Genomic DNA, 21,146 nt, shown 5'->3' on the forward strand with positions numbered 1-21,146 from the left:
ACCGAACTGGCGCATGCAGAATAATGACTAGCATATTCACTACATATTTATTAAGTTAACTGATCCATACTACCACTCCAAGCTAATCCAAGATCTCAGAAGTCACACTTCATTTTACTCAGAGGGGGAAAAAAAAAATCAGAATATGAAAATACAATTTAATATACAACCTGTAAGGAAGGAAAAACACCTGAATCCAACCACCTCAAACTAAAATAAGGCTGACTGCCAAGAATGATGCACAGAACCTCTAGCTTACAGCAAAAGCATTAGTACAATTAGATTAATACCTGGCTGTCCTGGTAACACTGCAGTTGCCCTGGTCAAACAATACGTAAATCTCCCTAGAGGCATACTGTCCTCATTAAAGGAAACAGAAGTCAATCACTTTATTTTTTTCCGTAGGTGGTAAAAGGTATATAGTGCAAAGAAATAAAAACACACAAACATCAACAATAGGGCAAAAACTAACTGGAATACAAACTGATGGTGCAGCGATTTTGATTATATACAGGATTTAAATAATTGAAAATTATTTAAGTAATGCAGAGAGATAATAAGGGGAAGCAGAGTAGAAAGACCTTCATTATGTAATGAACAAAATCCCAGGACACTGAAAATCAAGAAGAATACTTAACTGCAGATTAGGAAAATTAAATGTGCCAATGTACAACCACCATGGAACAACTATAAGCAATCCCATTCATTTTACATATCAAACTGAAAGAAACTAACTACATTTGGTTAAGTTTAAATGTAACTGATTAAAATTAGATTTAATTAAAGAGGCAATCTCAAGTCAGACTGACCACATTTAAAATGTTCACCAGCTTTAGTGTTAAGATGACATGGATAGATCATTCTCATCACTGCATGTAAGTCTTCTACATAAACTCATAACCTCACTTTACAATCTCACACAGAAACAGTGCCTCCAACTAAAAGACACATACACAGCCACTACGGGTAAATATTTAAAATTACAACACAATAGCATGTACCCTACCCTACCACATTACTGAACTGTCATAATGCTAACCTAAATATTTCACTTGGGAAATGAAGATTTGTGCTTAATCTATACTTCAGTCCCCCAAATTAAAATGAAATAAAAACTTATTTTAAATGTACATTATCTGCAACTAAACACAAATATTTATGTTGTCACTTATCTAAAATAAGTATTATAAAATTTCCTCTATCTCAAAATTCAAGAACAGTGAAAATATTTTCCTAGACAGTCCATATTTCCATATTTGATAATATAGAATATAGTAAGGATTGACATTGTCAGACTGACATTCTCAGTCAAAGGGCTTCCTGAACATATAACACAATAGGCACTTTTGGTAAGGGAATGATTAAAGTTCAATATACTAAATACATTCAAATCATTTATTTCCTACATACTCTGCAGCTAAGTCAAAGGTTGTTCTGAGGCAAAACTGATACAAATACAATTTAAGAAAACTGACAAGCAACACAGATCTTTCACCATGACAAAATAATTTCATTATTATTCAAAAGCTAAAGAATAATATTAAGTAATTTAGATCAAGTCAATGTGGCTAGGCACTTTGCTATTAATCGTATCACTTAACAGATTCTCAGAAAAGTCTTCTGTTATCAGCACTCTTCCAATAGCAATGCAGAAACTGAGCAAAAACTCTTAGTACAATAGTCTAACACCATAATATACAATGTGATTCCATAAGGAATATGGAAACTACACACCAGCCTGGAACAAAATTACTATGACTTTTTGATAAGTTACTTATAAGCAAGTCATGAGCAAATTAACAAGATTTGGGGACAGTGTGATGATAACTGCCATTAATAACTGCACTTATGAGGCAGAGGCAGATGGTTCTCTTATTGAGTTCAAGCTCAGCAATGCCGTTTGAGGCTAGCCAGAGCTAAACAGCAAGACTGTCCCACAGCAAAGCAAAACACCCTAAAAACATTTCTGAAATAGTTATGAAACAATAGTTTCAAGAATATTGTGCTTTAGTTCTCTAAACACCTTAGTTATACAAGCTATCTGTTCAATAAAATACTCATGGACAATACACAATATTAAAACTGAAACTTCCAGAACAAAAATGTAAGAAGCTAGTTCAAAGACAGGCCCCCAAGAAGACAGCATTCATCCTTTACAATGGCTTTGGCTTTTCTAGCTTTTTTGAAGGGGAGAAAAAAAAAAAGGCAATTTGATGACCTAAGGTAAAATTATCTAAAGACTCTTACTTGTGTTTTTAACTTACAAAAATGGAGGAAGAGCAGCAAAGGGTTGTGGGAAAAAGAAGCAAACATTCCAAACAGAAACTTGTAGTGGGATATTCACTTTGTTTCCTTCTGTGGCACTGACCACGCCCATTGGGAGTGGAGCCAAGGGCGGAAGTGACCTGTAGAACTAGGTTGGGGGGGCGCTCTCTTGCAAGACACACAGGGATAGGAGGACTTCCAGAGGAATCCTTGGGAGCAGGAACCTGCTGGTGTTCACCTGTCTATGTTGTGAGTTATTTCTCCCTGAATAAACATCTGTTCGGCCTAATTGTTTATCCAGATCCTTATTAAACATCAATATCTGGGGTCAGAAGCGGGATCCAGATTTCACTGGACTTGATTTTCACCCAGGTGGCAGACGTCGCTCCCTTCCCCCACCATTCATGAATTGGCAGGTTCCCCTGCCTAACCAGGTGGACACACCACAGCTTATGGGACAATTGCCTCTGCCCTACAACTCCTTTGCCTCTACAGTGGCCCTGAGAAGGCACTCACTGCTTCTCATTTTTTTCCCATTTCCCCACTTTGCATTCACGCAAAGCCGTGTGGCGCCCACCTGCCCAGCTTATGTGTTTCCTGAGGTCCACCTGACAGCCCTGCAGTCCCAGCAATTCCACAAGGCTCCTTTTACTCATTTGTTTAACAAAATTTCACTTGCCATAGTTTGTTAAGAGCTATTCTACAGGGACCAAGATCAGAAGGATCGTCTGCTGCCAGATGCTATTTGGTGGGACAGCTCCAGGCGTAACTACCACAACTAAAACCATCAAAGTTCCAGGAGAGCAGAATTACACCTAAGGTAATTGCAAACTTCTTTGCAATTTAAGTTGATATAATACCTGAGATCAATTGTCCCATAACTAAGGTGGATAATCTTACAATGCAGGACTTTAGGAATTCTTTTACTTCTTGTATAGAAGGAATGTTAACAGAAGAAAATTATGACTTAACCAATATATACATTTTTTTGGTAATAGCAATGGGTTTCATTATTATTATGATATTTTTAAAGAAATGTTTTGAGATTAGAGCAGACAATAAGGAACTTGTACAAACCATAAGAGAGTTAGTAATAAGGATTCAAAATATGGAAAATGACAATGGAGAGTTTAAAATTGGAATGCAAAACATAGAATGTTTTAAAAAAAAAGGTTCAGAATATTGAAAATGATAATGGAGAGCTGAAGATTAGAACACAAAACATAGAATGCTTAGAAAAAAAGGTTCAGAATATTGAAAATGACAATAGAGAGCTGAAAAACAGAATGCAAAACATAGAATCCTTAGGAAAAAAGGTTCAGAATATTGAAGATGGCAATAGAGAGCTAACAGGTAGAATGCAAGACATGGAACATAAAAATGACCAACTAGAAAACAGAATTGGTTCCATAGCTAATGCCTCAATAACCAAAATGGAAACAATGCAATGCATTAACATGCTAGCAGAAACAGCTAGTTCCTGGTTGGACGAATCTACTAATAAGGTTAAAAAACTGGAACATCAGATGGAAAGACTAGCAGATAGAATCTGTTCCATGTCTGAGGATAATGGCAAGCTAGCGGATAGAACATTGTTTCTGGAAGGCAGTTTACATGCCTTTCAGATAATATCTAAAGATGAGAATGTTAAAAATATGGAATCATTTGTAGTTGGAGAAATTAAGAGACCGACTGATTCAATGAAGTCTCTAGAAAGTTATATGATTCAAGAAGTTCGGACACTCAAAGAAGCAATGGTGAATAGAGTTCAGACCTTAGAAGAAGACCTTCAATCTGATACATCAGAAGAACTACAGGGAACAGAGCATGAAAGAGACTTAACATTTTCTACACTATTTAGGGTCATGGGAGTTTCCCCTGTATCTATTAGTGAAAAACTAGCAACGAAAAAACACCCAAAAGGTATCAATGGAAACCAATACATATGAAAGATTTAAAAGGTATAAAGGAAGCAGTAGTCTCTTATGGCATGCACTCACCATATGTGAAGCAATTAATAGAATCATGGGCAAGGAATAACAAGGTAACCCCTAAGGATTGGGATCAGTTAATATCAGCTGTCCTTGAATACTCCTCTCAATTAGAATGGAGAGGAAGCAAAAGTTCTTGAAATACAGGACTCAAAGAAAACTTACAAAGCTCCCCAAGATAAAATTATTGGTGAGGGTCTTTATGTTGACCCAGAAATTCAAGCTGCCTATGATGACCACACCTTGTCTCTATGCAGTACAGCAGTTTTGAATGCTTGGGACAAGGTTCATGAACTGGGGGAGAGGATAGAATCCTATACTAAGATAAGGCAAGGACCTAGAGAACATTTAATATTTCGTTTATAATTTTTCAAGTTTTCCAGGAGAAGCTCTAGAGGTTTCTGTAGAATTCAGCCATCTCTGTGTGGCACCACTTGTGCACTGTTTTTATATGACACAAAACAGTCTCAGGCCAGCACCTAAGAAAGTCAATGATTCTTGGCAAAGTCTTTTAATTTTCCTTTTTCCTACAATTATGTTTCCTCTAAAATGGCCTTCAATAAAAACAAAGTTCAAGAATGGGCATGGTGGCACACACCTTTCATCTCAGGGAAAGGCAGCAATTCTCTGAGAATTCAGGGCCAGCTTGGTCTACATAGGTTGTGAGACTAACCAGTGAGACCCTGTCTCACAAACAAACACATAGAAAACACAAAAAAGCCCCACAAAAACCAAGAGTTCATCAAAACTCTGCAAAAGACTCAAAATGTAAAACTATTAAAATTATACTTCAGAATGAAAAATCTTAAAATAATAACCAACTCTAAGCATACCCGTTACCTGAGGACTATAAAAAGGCACTGTCAACTGTGAATGCCACAACTCATGATGCTAAAATTTGTAAAGATGGAAAAAGTTCAGTTTGGAACAAACATTACCTGTGTGTATGATAAATAAACAAAATAACCATCTTCTGAGTTCCTACTGACTCTGAGATTACAACTGGACTATAACAGAATCATCCTTCCTTGGGCAAGTTTACAGGCTCTTCACCTCCTCATTCTTGGCCAAGTCTGTTCAGTCCTGATGCCTTCCCTTAACTCTGCAAGGCAATCTGCCTTCCCTTTTTCCCAGTCCCACTGCCCATAGCATTCCCCTGACATTCTGTCACTATCCTCACACTTCAGCTAGACAAACTTACTTTACTCAAGTCTACCAGGAAATTAAGAAAATGGAATGATTCCATGCAATTATAATCATACATAAGGACATACACTGGAAATGTATGGAAACTCGAGTACATAAAATCTTCATTTGAAGACTAATAAATCTTTCATTCACTACCTTGAATAATTGTGTATGGTGCTAGATGGAACACAGAACTCTGTGGATGTTAAGACAGGTGCTTTAGCACAGCGCATTATGCTGTATATGGGATTTATGTGATCATCTGGAGAGTGAAAGACAAAATCCTCCTTTTAAAACAATCAAATACTAGTGAAAAATACATCTCCTCCAGGTGTATAAGATACTACTTAAACATCAGGCATTGTGTTAAGTTTCATCAGTATCCAGGTTATAATACAGTAAATCCCAAATCTACCCAGTCATAAAAAGCTTAAACTTAAAAAGAATCATTTCCCTATATTTAGGAGAAAATGACAAACAAGTCTGTCCTTGAGAAACAACATATTCAACTAGCAATGATTAGTGTAGACTACAGTATAATACAACTGCACAGGAGCTGGGACATCAAACAGGTACCAAATATTTCACTGCAACTTCTAACCACTTTAAGTAGCACAGGTATTTCTTTCCTTTCCTTTATGTGAAGATGTTCTGGATGTGTCTGCAATAGCAAAATGAGGTGAGTAAGTGTTCTCAACCCAAACACAAAGTACAATTCTTTTTTAAACAAAGGCTGTCTTGATGAGAAAGTTGTATTTCTCATGAACTGATGGCCAGCATTTAACATTTTTTTTTTGGTCATGCTATATCATAAGCACAAACACACATGATTATTGCTATTGAGTATTGTCCACTTTTTAATCCCCATAAACACTGAAGTCCTAATTTTAAAATGTCAAAGTCAGGTTTTCAGACAAGAAAATAAGCAATAATAAAACTTATTTCTAGTTCATAGACTAGATCATCACCATCCTAATGTTTTTAAGGATTCAAATTTTCACTTACATTTGTTTTACCTGATTGAAGAGCTCAGAGCATACGATTCTGAGAAATTTTTCAAAAGGAATCTAATTTTCTAACTCAGTGACACACAATCAACGCTGTGGGGCTTAACAGAACTCCAAGGCTGCAATGCATTTGGTGCTCTACATCCATGCAAGTCCCATAGAAAGCTCTCAGCATTCAAAGGGTTATGCTGAAGGAATGCAATCAGTCAAATCCCACCTCAGTGCCTGTACCTCATCAAGGAGGACAAGCGGGACTCCTTTTCAGTTTCTCTGTGGCTCACTCATTATCTCCTTTCTCCATTCCTTGACCACCTCCCTCCTCAGTTTCTGTTTTTTGACGCAGAGTAGCTAGCTATACAGCTCAGGCTGATTTAGGATTACAAGTATGCCTGGCTTCCTTTATTTTTAATTCTCTTTGGATGACAGGATTCGGTTATAATAATCCAATAAAAAAAGGTCTAGTTTTGAAAGAATAATTTCAAAGTTACTTGACTATAATTCCCAGATACCTGTAACTAATAAGCCACACAGTAAAGACTGTGTCCCTCACAAGAAACCTCTTGGCACCAGAAACACCCTGCTTCCTGATTTCTGACAATTTGCATACACATAATGAGATATGCTGGGAATGGAACTAAAACCTAAACATGAAATTCATTTGCTTAATGCATACCTTAAATATTATGTAATCCTATATAATATTTCAAATAATCTTGTATATGAAACAAAAGTTTCATGTCAATATTCAAAGTTTCAGAGTTCAGATTTTCATAGGAAGTATACTCAACCTACAGCCAGATTGCTGAGTTTGAGTTTTCTATGGGAAAGACTTAAGGAGACAGCATTCTTGCTTGAAAGTAGATTGACAGAAAATAAAGAGGAAACTCTGCATATCTGAAGAGAATGCTCCTAAAAGATGAAATATGTCAAAAGCAGATAGGAAATAACATTGCAGGGAAGACAGCATATCCATCATCCAGACATCCCTAAGACCTACACAAACTGAAAGCTGCCATTAACTGGAGCATTAAGCAAAAACAACCGATTTTCTTCAGAATTTCACTAGGCATATATCAAGCAGCTTCATACTAAGACATGCAATTAATACCGCCTAAGAGTACAAGTGACCCATCTATAGTCTTAATGACAGCCCACAGCACATGGAATTAGCTATAGCAAAGAGGAGACACTTCACAGAAGAATGAATTATTATTATAATAAACAAACAAAACAAACCTAGTAACATTACTGTCCTAAAAAGAAAAAAAAAATTAGCTAGTTCAAAAAAAAAATCTATAAGGAAATGCCTTATTTAGAGCCAGGGACGGAGAAGTCCATAAAGCTAGAATGAAAAAGTTCAATATAGAGGTGAACTTAAGAAGCCAGTGTGCAAAGACAGAATCACTTGGCAGTCATTGAAACTGGAGTATTCAGAAGGCATGCAAAATAATGACCTAACAGCTGCCTCAGCTCCCGTGATGTTCACCTCATGTTTACAGTCAATCTTTCTATTCTCTTCATCCTGGAGTCTTTTCTTCTCACTATACTGAATCCAACCTTAGACAAGTATCACAATCACTTCCAAATATGTGCTTCTATCAGTTAGCACTGATACTCCAATTGTTTGTCATCCCTTTTTTTTGTCAGAAAAACCATCCCACATGGCTTGTATGGTACAATAACCCAATCCCCACCCTCCTCAAAACACACATTCACACTCCTTTCCTGCCAACTGGCTCACAGGCACTCCCACTATCAGTACTAGTCCATGTGCTTTCCAAGCTTTCACTTTCCTACACTCTCACCTCCTACAGACTTGCCCACACAAACAGGAATGACCATGAGGCTTGTGTCCCAACAATCTCAATATGCATTCCACTGGGTCCATCATTTGTTCAAGGCTGTGCAATAAGATATAGGTTACAGGTTAAATCCTCATAAAAAATGCATATCGTTGGCCAAAGTGGCATCTCTCCAGAGCAACACAGAGACAGAGCAGGAAGGACTCTGAGGTCATACTATACTTGTAATTCAGGACCAAGTGACTTACTCTCTTTTCATCTTTTCCAAGTTACTTTCGTGTCTTGAACTTAATGAATCCTTGGAGAAAGTTATAGCATATCCTTCCAAAGTTAGAGATTTAGGGCAAACTAGAGAAATTACAATGTTTTTATTACCTCTACCAACAAGGAGGTAGTGTTGATAACCTAAAACTGTTAATGTAAAAACAAGTTAATCAAGAATTCCATTAACTTTAAAATTTAAAAAAACTGCTGGGTGTGACGGAGTGTACCTTTGATTCCAGCACTAGAGAGGCAGAGGTAGGAAGATCCATGTTAGTTCAAGATCAGCTTGGTCCACATAATGAGTTCCAGGACAACTAAAGCTAAGCAGAGAAACTCTCTCTCAAGCTCCTAAATAAATAGGGGCTGGAGAGATGGCTCAGCAGTTAAGAGCACTGGCTGCTCTTCCAGAGGACTCAAATTCAATTCCCAGCATTCACATGGCAGCTCACACCTGTCTGTAACTCAAGTCCCAGGGCTTCTGACACCCTCACAGATATTCATGCAGGCAAAACACCAATGAACATAAAATAAACTGTAATTACCTCCTCTGTCTTTCCCAAAATATCCCTCAGAAATAGGACAAAAAAGACATGAGTCTTGGTTTTGAGTTCAGACTTAAGCCAAACACACACACTTCAAAAGCACTCCTGGCAATTCAATTTGTCTTGTTCTATTTACTGTCTTTTATTAGAAATATGAAAGCAGAAACATGATGGGTTCTGTTTAAAGTACCTGGCATATACTTTAGATGGGTTACAATTTCTTAAAAGAACAAATGAAGACACCTATTTACAAATTTATTCTGTAATCACTACTGCTAACTATGAACCAACCACCAGAGTCAACTACTTCACTGAGGACTAGGGAGACACAAAAATCAGTTATGAACTCAGTCCTCAAATATGGCTCCTGACTTGCCTACCCAAAGACCCTACCTGATTTCTCATGAATGTCTGATTATTATATTTAGAAAAACACATCCCCTCCCCACCACAATACAGTAAGGTTTTGCATTAAATGTCAAAGGACTCCCAATGATAAGAAATCCATACTCAATAAGGCAAAGAAGACTATATAGGTAAATCTCTAAAATATCATGATCTCCTCTCCTACTTGTTGGTTCTCATTAGAACTTCTGAAAGATGACCAATGTGGTGGTTTAAACATAACTGGCCCTCATAATCTCAAAGGATTTTTAAAATAATGCAAAGTTTCAAGTGATTAGGTAACCTAAAAAACTTAAAACCCATTAAAGCCAGTGAATTTTGCATTCTACTTCTGAAAAAGCAATCAATTAAAAAGGTCTCAATTACTATGGAAGAAAACAAAAGGACAGAAGGCCATGAAACTTCAAAAAGTAATTTCCTCGTGTTTCGGTAGTGCTGGGAATCAACCCAGGGCAGGTTTTTCATGTATGCTAAACAAATCTTCTAAAGACTTGAAAACAGTCACCCCTAGCAGCCAGTGAGCAGGCTGCCCTATAGGCAGACTGCACCGCCACTGTGGCCACTCAGTAACCAACAAGACACACACCAGCACCCAAACCCACAGAACACATCCCTCCCAGCCCTCTGGCACCCCTAGAGGTACAAGCACCACCTGCACCAATTGGAAGAAAAGGTGAGTAACTGGTCTCCCAGCTGAACTGCCCCAATCCCTAGGCCCTAGGCTCCAGAGCACATCCCTTGGCCCTCCCCCTCCCATCCCATCCCCAGAAGCCACCCAGCAGCTTATTGCCAGCCCTGGAGGCAGGCTGCTCCACCACTGTGGCCACCCATTGGACACTGTAATGTGCCAAGAGCCACTCCACCGCCCAAACCCACCAAACCCACCATCCCCCCTCAGCCAACCATCCCCATCAAGATCAGCAGCCCCTAAAGGCACGAGCACCATCCCAATCAACCAGAAGAGCAGCCTCCCCTTCAACAGCCCTCTACAGCAACAGAGGCACATCCTATCAGCACAGCACCATCCACACCAGTTGGAAGAACAGACCCCATAGGAACAAGTAATGCCCACACCAGCCAGAAGAACGGGATCATACACTGGATCTAGGCACCCAAACCCACACAAACTTTAGCTGAGACAACCCTACTCGATCTGACAACCAGATAATTAACCAAAACCCTTGGCCATTCAGACCAAAAGACAATGAAGGAACAACAAAAACAACAACAAACCATCCACCAAAAACAACGCAACAATCAACAACTGTACAGATGGGTAAATGGCATTGTAAGAATACATTCAACAACATAAAAGAGCAATATGGCAAAAACAGAACCTAGTGGTTCTACAACAGCAAGACCTGAACCCAATGTTCAGAAAATGGAAGATCTTCCATGCTACAGGATAGGTAGGATTAACAGTAAAATTGGCACTCTTACCAAAGCAATCTATAGATTCAATGCAATTCTCATCAAAATCCCAAGACAATTCTTCACAGATGTCAAAAGAACAATTCTCAACTTCATATGGAAAAACAAGAAACTCAGGATAGCGAAAACAACCCTGTACAATAAAGGAACTTCTGGAGGCATCACCAACCCTGACTTCAAACTCTACTACAGAGCTATAGTAACGAAAAAGCTTGGTATTTGGCATAAAAACAGATGGGTGAACCAATGGAATAAAATTGAAGACCTTGACATAAATCCACACATCTCTGAATACCCGATTTTTGACAAAGAAGCTAAAATTATAAAATGGGGAAGAAAGAAGCATCTTCAGCAAATGGTAGTGGCATAAATGGTTGACAACATGTAGAAGAATTCAAATAGACCCATATCTATGGCCATGCACAAAACTCAAGTCCAAGTGGCTCAAGACCTCAACATAAATAAATCCAGTTACAATGAAACTACAGAAAAGAAAGTGGGAAGTAGCCTTGAATGCATTGGCACAGGAGACTACTTCCTGAATATAACAGCAATTGCACAGACACTGAGACTGACAATAAAAGAGACCTCCTGAAACTGAGAAGTTTCTGTATAGCAAAAGACACAGTCAGTAAGACAAAATGGCTGCCCACAAAATGGGAAAAGATCTTCGCTAATCCCATATCTGACAGAGGCTGATCTCCAAACCATATGAAGAATTCAAGAATCAAGACATCAAACTACCAAATAATCCAATTAAAAAATGGGGTACAGATTTTAACAGAGATGGCCAAAAGACATTTAAGGAATTAACACCCTTGGTCATCAGGCAAACACAAATCAAAATGACTCTTGAGATACCATTTTATATCTGTCAGAATGGCTAAGATCAAAGACACTGATGACAGCTTATGTTGGAGAGGATATGGAGTAAGGGAAACGTTCCTCCACTGATGGTGGGAGTACAAACTTGTATAGCCACTTTAAAAATTAGTATGGTGAAAAAGTGGGAATCCATCTATCTGGAGACCCAGTGATACTATGCTTGGGCATATAACCAAAAGATGCTCAATTATACCACAAGGATACTTGCTCAACAATGTTGACAGAAGCATTATTTGTAACTGCCAGATGCTGGAAACAACCAAGATGCCCTCAACCAAAGAATAAAGAAAATGTGGTACATTTACACAATGGAGTATCACTCAACAATAAAAACCAATGACATTGTGAAATATGCAGGCAAATGAATAAAAAAATCATCCTGCGTGCAGTAACCCAGACCCATAAAGACAAAAGCATATGGTATGGAGGCAGAGGGGCCATATAGACAGGTGTGTGTGTGTGGGGGGAGTAATGAGGGTTCAAACATGAGGTTATCAGGATGGCCGAGTTGGGGGAGGGAAGAAGAGGGAGGACAATAAAAGAGTTATCTTGATAGGATGGGGGCATTATGGGGTTAGGGAGAAACTTGGTGCTAGAGAAATTCCCATAAATCAACAAGGATGATCCCAGCTAGCTAAGACTCTTAGCAATATGGAGAGGGTGCCTAAACTGGCCTTCTCCTGTAATCAGATTGGTGACAACCCTAATTGTCATCATAGAACCTTCAACCAGTAACTGACAGAAGTAGAGACAGATCCATAGCCAAGCACTGGGCAGAGCTCAAGGAGCACTAATGAAAAGAGGGAGGAAGGATTATATGAGCAAGGGGTGGGAGTCAAGATCATGACAGGGAAACCTACAGAGATAGCAGACCCATTCTTGTGGGAGGTCACAGACTGTGGACTGACACTAGAGAGCCTGCATTGGACTGACCTGTGTAGCTTGGTCTATTTGTGAGGCCCCTGGCAGTGAGACCAGTATCTCTCCCTGGCACATGAGATGGCTTTTTGGTTTTTGGAATCTACTCCCTATAAGGAAAGACCTCACTCAGCCTCTATGGCAAGTGGGGGGCTAAACTTGATTTGCCAAGCTTTGTTGATTTCCATGGGAGGACTTACACTTTTCTCAGGAGTAGATGGTGTCAAGGTAGAAAGATAGAGGAGGGAACAAGAGGAGAGGAAGGAAGGGAAACTATAGTTGGTGTGTTTAAAAAAAAAAAATACTTGAAGAAGTTATCAGTCACCAAAGTGAAGGCAATGCCTCTTCAAGATTGATAGTTAAGTACCAAGTGTCAGGGTTAGAAGCCACCACAGACACTTTCTGCATGACTCTTTATAAAAGAATGTCAAAGAACAATGGAGGTACATGCAAAAAAGCTGAGAAGATTGATATACAGAGCAATCAATATAAATAATACACAATATAAGTAACAAACCCAAGCACTTACATTAAGAAGCAACTCATCTTTTGTTTTAAGAGGAAAATTCTTATTTTCTTTCTCAACTTGTGTATCTTCATCTCCATCTGACAGCACTGGAGGAAGTGACACACAGGAGGAAGATGATGAGGACGACGAAGAGGAGGAGCTTGAACTATCTGAATCTGTCTCACTGCAGAGGCAAAGGTGAAAAATTGGTCAAGTACTATCATAATTAAAATAAAATCTTGTTTCAAGTAGGAAACAATTTACTTCCTTCTATTGCTTGTCTAAATCAAAATTCAACATTTCAAAATGACTTCGGTGGTGGAGTACTTTGGTGTTTTTTTTTTTTTTTTCTTTTGAGACAAGGTTTCTTTTTGTGGCAGTCTGATCTTGAATCAGAGAGCCTCCTGCCTCTGCCTCCCTGGGATTAAAGGTGTGTGCCTCCACCCTGGGCTTTTCCTGTCCATTTTAAAATCCAGTGCAAGAATAACTGTGGGGAGAGGCCATTTTTGACATTGAGTATATACTATTACAGACACATAAAACCTGGACCCTCTCTGGGCTAACAGTATAACACGTTATAAATCTCTATGACTACAATTAAGCAGACATTAACTCTATGCAAAGCACCTGTTGGAGTCACCCATTTAATGCAATAAGGAGTTCATTCTCAGTCATCACCTTAGGAATTCTTCAAAGTTGCCATGCTGACCATTTAACTCTGAATACTGCTTTGGTTCTTGACTCAACCACTTACTTTGGCCCATATTATATGCTATATTTTTAGCCAATGTAGATCTTGTTTTTAAGAATCAGGGTTTTCTGTGTAGCTTTGTAGACCAGGTTGGCCTTGAACTCACAGAGATCTGCCAGTCTCTGAGGCTTCCCAAGTGCTGGGCTTATAAAGGTGTGTACCACCAATGGATGGCACATTATGTCCTATATTTTTAAGTGCTTTACCCATAGAGACCTTGTCTCTACTTTTTAGGCATGTAACATTCATTCCAAAGATCTCAATCATAATCCACTTGCTAATAAATGCTTCCATATTCAGCCCTAACATTAACTATTCTAGAGTCCTAATGCCTAGGAACATCATATTTCTAACAAGTTAAAATCAAGGGAAGAAAAAATAAAAGAAGATTCCATGTCTTTCCCTGAACATCTATTTTTATTTCACTACTCAGTCTTCAATCCAGTCATAGTGGGTGAAACCCTGGTATCATTTGAATACTACTTTATCCTAGGTCAATTATCAAAGTATAATCTCCCAACTAACTCTATGACACTTCCTAATCTTCCTCACCATTTCAAGACATCATTTCTCACCTTTTCTGTAATAGCTTTTCAATACCAAAAGAACAGCCTCTCCCCACAACTATTTATCCACTGATGTTACTTTGACCTTCTCATGACCTTTCATCCAAATGAGCTCCTGCTCTTGCTTTAAGGAAAAAAAAAAAAAGATTGAAAAAGAGATCAGAATAATTATTATAAAACAGCACTTATGATTTTGGTAACAGTGCTGTGTTTATATAAATGAAGTCAAGCACTGTGGTACATGCTTGAAGCCTCAACTCTGCTGCTTCAAGGTCATCCTTAGCTACATTATAAAGTCTGAAGTCACTCTTGACTGAGACCCTGGAGAGAATACTCTGTATTAGCCTGTTTATTTTCTACAGACAGAGAAAAAAGTGTGAACTTGGACCAGGGAGGAAGAACTGGTAAGAGATGAGGGAGGGGTGTAAGAATTCAGGTATTATGCTGGTCTGTCCCTGTCACCTGGCAGAATGCACTCAGGGAGCCCAGGGTTCTGTGGTGCATAGTCCATATGCAGGTAAAGGACCCCTTTAAAAGAAAGACCCCACCCACTAACGCTCTCTTTCCCACTCCTCTTTCCTGCTCTTTCCAGCTGTTCCCCTAGGGCAGACAGGACTTTTCCTGTCTCCCTCTTGTCTCCTGTGTTTCTTTACCTCTCTTCTCTTTCTTTCCTCCCTTCCCTTTCTAACAAAACTTCTCATATAAGCTCTGACTGCGTGGCATGTTTGTCCTTCTGGCTCAGTCACCCTTGCCTGCCATGGACTCCAGCAAGGTCCCCCTAGAGATTTATCATAATGTGGAGAATTACATTCAGGATATGTTATGTGAAAAAAATTATTTTCAATTATAAAAAGAATGCTGTGCTGATATATTTAAATGGCATGATGTCTGCAGCAAATTAGTTTTAAATGGTCCAATACCATTTAACAAAATACTAATAGTTGTTAAATCAAGACGGTGTATGGGTTTGTATTTTTCACTAATAAAATACTCAAACACACAGAAAAGTGCTAATTTCCCCCCCAAAAAATATCTTTACCGTGGACAAGATAAAAATACATGCTCTTTAATATGTCAGTCTTACACTGCCTTGAAATCAGGTTTCTAGTAACCTCCCACTCCCCACAGAGCCTAACTCCATCCTCATATTCACTACTGTGAAACTACGCTACTTTATCTGTCTGAAATACCTCAGTCTAGACAACATGAATTCTTCATTAAAGTATCAACAAAAATACTACGTCCTTTGAAGTCACACCCATTCACCAAATGACTTTCCTTCCCTGCTCCCTATTCCCCAGCACACTTTTCAAAGTGCTACTAGAGGCTGCTCACAACTTCCTAAAATGCATTTTGGGTTTCTGTAGTATAGCTATTTCCTCCCAATTGAAACACAGCTTCCTAAATGGAGGCAAGGGGCCTATAAGACTCAAGGAACAAGTGAAACCCACAAACAATCCTGGTACCTAAAGTTATACAAGCAGTAAGCCGTTGGGCAGAGAATTCTGGTGGCCCTGCTGTCAGAGCAAGGAGCTCGGGGATACAGCCTTTATCACCAAGGAGACATATCACCCATGTGACAGCTGCCTTTGCTTCTATGAACAAACCCAACAAATGCACTGTCTCACTAAGCTAGACTTGGGTGGAACTATTTCTTTTGACTGTTACTGGTGCACTATCTGAGGTCAAGAGATACTATTCATGTCTCCTCAGAAAGTCACACAATTACCAAAAACTTTAATCAGTATCTATTAACAAAACAGTACTTAAACTGGGCAGTGGTGGTGCATGCCTTTAATCCCAGCACTGTGGGGAGAGAAGGGTGCAGAGACAGGCAGATCTCTCTTGAGTTTGAGGCCAGCCTGGTCTACAGAGTGAGTTCCAAAACAGCCAAGGATACACAGAGAAACCTTGTCTTGTAAAACAAAACAGCAAAAACAAAATCTAGCACATAGGCAAAGAGATGTACCTTTCTTCATTCCTTCAAACATCTGGTACCCTATGCCACAAAGGGTGAGATGTCACTTCGGGCAGCACTAAGTTGTTCCATGTTTCACTTCAAACAGGACTCCTAATCTGCCTTTATCTCCATCAGTTTCCCAGCAGCACGAATGAGCTCTGATTACAAGATGAGTACCATCTTAAAACTGTCAAGGAACCTTAGCTCCCTGCTGCTCCCCACCCCCAGGCCTCTCCCTCTACTAGAAACCATCCTCCCTTGTCTCTTAATCAGTGGTTTCCCAAAAATGTCACACCTCCCCATGATGGGTCTAACTTGTCCACTTCTCAGAACCCCCTCACCTTGTGCTTACTCAAATATCTGTAGACAGTGCTCAATATAGTTTGAAAACATTCTATATTTTGGATCTTCTTCCACCAAGGACACAGAGAGGAAATGTGTAAAGCATAGAGCCCCAAATACCAAGAACCTGGTTAGCAAATTTTATAGAACCTTGCTCCCTATAAAGATTCTTTGGAGTCACACGAACTGTCCAGAAACAACTATGAGAGGAGAATGGTGGTGGGTACATGTACAACCTGCACTTGGGATGTGGAGGCAGGAGGATCAGGAGTTCACCATCATCCTTCCCAGGCTACAGTTTGAGACTAGACTGGGCTAAAACACACACTTTCTGGAAAAGGAGTCAACTGTGAAACAAGCCATCCTTTTTCTGACCATCAAATTCTAAGATTATTTTTTTTTGGGGGGGTAGTAATTCTGAACTGAAACAAAATGCATGTCATAACCCAAAAGTACATGCTAAACTAAGATGTTAGGTAAATAAACAGGTTACGACCTCCACTTGTAACTTTGCGGCCCATCAAGTTTGGGAAGGAGGTGGGGAACTCTTAACCGAGCAGACAGCATGGAAAAGCGATGCCTCTAGGCAGGGTTAGCGAGCGAGCGCACGTGCGCACCGAGCATCAGCGCACAGCACGCACGCCAACTACGACCTAGGCCCCTGGCCCCAGGTCCCACCCGGCAGCCCCGGGGCTCGCGTGCACTCGACCTGTCCGAATCCGAGTCCGATGAGTCCGAGGCCTGCAGGGCTGGCGGCGGCTCCGCGGCGTCCGGGCCGGTGATGCAGGCCTCGCCCGGAGGCGGCCGGTCGGGCTGTGGCAGGCTTCTCCCGGCGTCGGCGCTCGGGGCTGGCGGATGCTCCCCGGGCTCGGCCGAGCAGGCCGGCTCGGCGTCCCCGCGCTCTTCCGACGCCGCGGGCCCCTGGCCGGAGCCGCCAAACTGGAGAGTCTGCAGCTGCGCGGCGGCCTCCACCACCTCCATGTCGCCGCACGGGCCGCAGACCCGGGTTCTCCCTCCGCCGAACACGCGCTCGCCCCCGCGGCGGACGCGGCACCCAAGCCCGCGCGTCTCTCAGGTAACCGCACGAGGACCGACCTGGAGACACGCCCCCGGCGCTGCGCGGCTCTTCCGGGAAATGGTGACGTCACGGGACGCGACGAGGCGCTGGTTCCCGGGAGCAGGAGGAGCCTGAGTAGTGAGAAAACTTGTCTTCCGCGCGGTCCTAAGTCCGCCCGTTTCCCGCCCTGCTATTCATGAACTGACTAAAGGGAGGGCTTCCAGGCACGGTTATGAAGCAAGGACTGCAGTACTAGTTTCTGTACATAAGAATCTTCAGCCAGGAAGTCTTTAAAAGACACTCCTAGTGATTTCTTGAAAGTGAAATGAAGATGATATCACATTTACATTCTCACAATAAAAGAAAGAAAAAATACAAGTATTTAATTTTTCTTTCTCCAGTACGCTAAAGAAACAACAGCAGAGGCGAAGGAATTTGCTGTTTATGCTATGGCATTGTCTATACCATAGTTGATGCTGCTTCATAGGAAGGGTGGGGTAACCCTAAAATCTAGCATTCAAATCTGGGTGTCCTTTAGACACACTGTAAGGTACTGAAGCACAAGGGTCTTCAATCTGATGCATCAGTAATATTAATAATATTGTAACAATTTACTAGACATGCATATTTATATATTATTTACTGACAATATTTTTCAGGGAACACCATAGAAGACATCCCTGTACATTAAAGTGATAGTGATGATAATTCAGCAAAAGTTTTAAAAGCAGAGGGAAATCTCTAGGAGGAAATAATTGAAGTATGGCATTGAAGATTCAAAAGCACAACAGTGGGAAGTGAAGATTCCTGGGCTGTGTCATGGAAATCCTTCCAGATGAAGCAAGAATTCAAAATGTTATCATACAATAATTAGGCAATGTTCAGATTTCCTAGGTAGACATATATGTGTTAAAATCGCAATTCTACCATTTTTCTTGAAATATAAAACTTATTGTAACTAAATCTCAGTATTATTATTTGTAAAATACAAAAATACTATATCGTTTAGTTTATGGAACATTGAATAAGTCTGTATGAAGAAGAATGACTTGTCTAACATGCATCCAGGGTGAAAAATACCTTCAAAGTGAACTAAAACATGGATTTATAAATAAGAGGTATCATTAATAATGATTGATATTGCAGACATACACAGCTGAATTTTAGAAGAGAGGAAATTTTTACTTCTTAGAATAACCCTCTAGGTGGCAAAATGTCTTTCTTTTCTTCAGGAAATAGATGATGGTCTAAACTAAGATTTAAGTCAATAAGGTGGAGTAAATGGCAATTCAAAACATTAAGACTGAAACAAGGTACTATAAAATTCATGAGTTAGGAAAGTACAAAGAAGTTGGCATTTTTTACAAAGGCTAATGAGTGTGAAATTCAGTTTGAGGAAAAACAGTAGTCAATTGAAAATGCCAAAAGGAATTTAAAAATAAGAAATTGGCATTCAACAGAAAGGTTAGGATGAGAAGAATGGTTCAAGGATGATTCCAGAGCTCATCTGTGCATTCCAGGCTTGTTTACTCAGCATTATTGTGAACATTGCACCGGTCTATAACCTGTGTGTACGAAAAGGTGAATCACAAGTCTACTGTTGTGGAAAATTTTATTTCAAGGTGTGTTACATTTGTTTATGGTATAGAACAGTTGTTTTAATGATGCAAAGTTGTGCTGCATTCTTTTATGTTGTATCTATTTAACTCTATGAAGCTGTGATCCTTTGTCTAAAGTATCTGATGGTTTAATAAACAACTGAATAGCCAATAGCAAGGTAAGGGAGAAGGTAGGCTGGGCTGGCAGGCAAAGAAAATAAATAGGAAGAGAAATCTGGGGGAAGGAAGAAGAAGCAAGAAAACAAGGAGATGAAGACATCAGGAACCAGCCACAGAAGTAAGAGAAGGAAAAATCCTAGTGGCAAAAGGTAGTCAGAGTAATTTAAATTTTAGAAAAGCTGGCAAGAAACAAGTCAAGGTAAGGCTGGGCATTTATAAATAAAAATAAGCCTCAATGTATTATTTATTTGGGAGCTGAGTGGTGCCCCCCCCAAAAAGTGGCAAGGAGTAAAAAAGAACTAATTAATAGTTCAGTAGAAAAGATAAGTTGGAAAACAAGAGATATCTGTGCATATAAAGGAAGGAATTATAGAAGCACACACTATGCATTTTCATGACAGAGAAATGCAGAGATGGGGGAAACTGAGACTAGAGAAGACACCAGGTAAGGTAAGAAACTGGAGTATGCAGCCTGGGAAATGCTGTAAGATTTACTGAAGCATCTTGAAATATCCTTGCTACAGATCATTTAGTGTGACTCCTAGACAACAAGACATCTTCCACACAGATGTAACCTTCTTGAACCCTAAGACATAGCTGACCCTTATAAGAAGAGCTTCAACTTTTCTCTGTGAAGCTGCCATTTTGTAACTGACCCACAGCAAACTCAAACATAAGAAAGGGAGAGAAGATCTCAGAGCCTGAGTGGAGTCCAGGTAGAGACCCCATTAATCTGAAGCTCATCATATCTGACTGTATCTGTCCATGCTGCTGCTGGCCTCCCAGTGTCCTTCTGTGCAATACTGGAAAATGACCACAGGACCTCAAGTTGGTAGCTCAGGTACTCTACCACTGAGCCATACCCCCAGCCTTACACTGTCCATCCTGCCATATCAGAAGAAAATGGGTGAGGTGCAGCCAGTGCCTAAGGTCATCTTTGATAGAAATGGAAACCAAGTGAAGAATTGACCTCTTGAACAGTAAAACCCACCAAGTATTGCAGAATGCTTTTCCACAAGTGAGTTAGGCCTTTAAAGAGAAACGTGAATATGGTAATCTGGAATAATTTAACCAGGAAGAATAGAAAAGAATCAATTTCCTGCTTCAAACCCTAGATACTGGCACTAACATTTTATTTTATTTTTAAATCTGAAGGCCCAGTTTGGGTTTCAGTCTCTTCTTGATGTAGATGCTACCTACCTCTTTTCTTATTTTTACTTTCTACTCTTAACCCATCCCTTGTACCTCGTGGTTTCTGGTTGTAAAGTCCTTCAACCTACAAGATTTATTCTCATATATGCCCTTTCTCCTTTGCTGCTATCTCGTCCCTATATAATAACAAGAATTATTTATTCAATTTACCCAGGTAAATGGAATGCTCTAGCCTTAATGCTCATCTCAATAACTGTCTAAATTATTGCTCATTATTTCCCAAATAGTACTTATCTTCATTTTACTGATAAGATTACATGATTCTTATTATATC

At 39.8% G+C, this 21,146-nt stretch overlaps 1 protein-coding gene across 1 annotated transcript in view; it reads right to left on the minus strand.

The window, feature by feature from the left end:
* The window catches only part of Naf1 (nuclear assembly factor 1 ribonucleoprotein), a 35,761-nt gene extending 17,825 nt beyond the window's left edge, over window positions 1-17,936 (minus strand). Inside the window, exons 1-2 of the mRNA XM_051181934.1 lie at window positions 17,535-17,936; window positions 13,228-13,390 (exon numbers count right to left, since the gene is read on the minus strand). Of these exons, the coding sequence (XP_051037891.1) occupies window positions 13,228-13,390; window positions 17,535-17,806 (435 nt within the window). The 5' untranslated portion in view covers window positions 17,807-17,936. The remainder of the gene's footprint in view (window positions 1-13,227; window positions 13,391-17,534) is intronic.
* Between the last annotated feature and the right edge of the window lie 3,210 nt (window positions 17,937-21,146).

Source organism: Phodopus roborovskii, unplaced genomic scaffold (assembly GCF_943737965.1).
Source record: "Phodopus roborovskii unplaced genomic scaffold, PHOROB, whole genome shotgun sequence".
Classification (NCBI taxonomy): Eukaryota; Metazoa; Chordata; class Mammalia; order Rodentia; family Cricetidae; genus Phodopus; species Phodopus roborovskii.